Raw genomic sequence first — 1,474 nt, 5'->3', positions numbered from 1 at the left:
CCCCAGATCCAGCCCCAGTGCAAGGTCCCAGTAAGTGAAGTTTGCCACGTTATTTGCATGAGACAACTGTCCAACCTCAGGAAACATAAGAGGACCTGACTAGAGTCCAGCCCAGCTCTGGGGCCTCAGGAAGCAGAGCATCCACAGCATGGCCTGGATTCCTCTCCTCCTCATCCTGCTCCCTCTCTGCAAAGGTAGGACACAGACTCCCTGGGCTCTGGGGGAGAACAAGGGAGAGAAGGGCCTGAAGGAAGGTGCTGCCACTGATGGCCTTGTCTCTCCTGATATGTCTCTGTCTGTCCTCTTGTTTTCAGGGGTCACTTCTCAGGCTGTGGTGACTCAGGAGCCTTCTCTGACTGTGATCCCAGGAGGAACCGTCACCCTGACCTGCAGCTCCAGCACAGGGGCAGTCACCACTGGGCACTATCCCTACTGGTTCCAACAGCATCATGGCCAGCCTCCAAGACAACTCATCTATAATACCAACAGTCTTGGATCAGGCACTCCTGCCCGGTTCTCGGGGTTACTCCTTGGGGATAAGGCTGCCCTCACCATCAAGGGGGCCCAGCCTGAGGATGAGGCTGACTATTACTGCCTGCTGTGGTACAACAGTGGAACTCATCCTCACAGTGACAGACTCTGATAGGGAACTGAGACAAAAACCTTCTCCAGGAAGCCAGGCCCCAGACAGATGGGTTCCTCAGGGGTCTCTGGGAAGGCCAACTTCTCCGCCATGCCAGGGATGGTTCTCCACTCACAAATTTCTCCTTTCTCCTGACTTGCATATATTCCCTGTAATAGGGGAATATGCTAGAGGTAATAGGGGATACTCTGGTAGGGTGATAAGGTAACCAATAAGGGAATAGTCAGGTCAAGTTATAATGGGGAATAAGGCACAGGTAGAGAGATAAGATAATGTGGATAGGGATAAGGCACTGTGGATAGGGGTTTGTGGATCCCTAAGGCAGTAAAGTGAATAAGGAGGGTACAATAGTGGAGCAGGTAAATTGAGGTGGTAGGAGAGGTAAGAGAATGACTGAGATTAGTGAATATAAACACTGAGGTATAAAGGGTTGCAAGGGAGAGGATGAAGTATTGAGCAGGCAACTGCAGCAGGGAGACACAGACTGGGTACACAGGTTTGAGCCAGAGACACTAAAAGGATCAGACTGAGCCCCCCATTTAGGAAGGGCACTTCTACAGACCAAGGTTGGGGCCAGCCAGAAATAGCTTGAAACTGACTAGAGGGCTTTCTAGTCAGTTTCTCAGGTTCACAAACGAAGATTCAGAGGAAGTATTGAGATCTCACTTCCTCCAAGATGGACGCCTCCAATTCCCTCAGGACGCAGAGAGAATGTTATTCCTTTCTCCCCTTCTCCCTCTCTTATCAATCAACTAATGAATTAGCCAAAGGTTTGATTAAGTGAAAAACAGGGTTTATTGAATTTCAGGGTTGATTGTAAAGGACAGAGGG

The 1,474-nt window shown here is 50.1% G+C and overlaps 1 gene segment (V, D, J or C); it reads left to right on the top strand.

The window, feature by feature from the left end:
- Positions 1-134: 134 nt before the first annotated feature.
- Positions 135-603, top strand: LOC123255161 (the record flags this gene model as incomplete). The annotated part of the segment is given in 2 exon segments: positions 135-194; positions 315-603. Coding segments are annotated over 2 exon segments (335 nt in total), but the record flags the coding sequence as incomplete, so codon positions are not given.
- Between the last annotated feature and the right edge of the window lie 871 nt (positions 604-1,474).

Source organism: Gracilinanus agilis, unplaced genomic scaffold (genome assembly GCF_016433145.1).
Source record: "Gracilinanus agilis isolate LMUSP501 unplaced genomic scaffold, AgileGrace unplaced_scaffold40351, whole genome shotgun sequence".
NCBI lineage: Eukaryota > Metazoa > Chordata > Mammalia > Didelphimorphia > Didelphidae > Gracilinanus > Gracilinanus agilis.
Note: the sequence above shows the minus strand (reverse complement) of the source record. Positions and strands in the feature narration are given on the sequence as shown.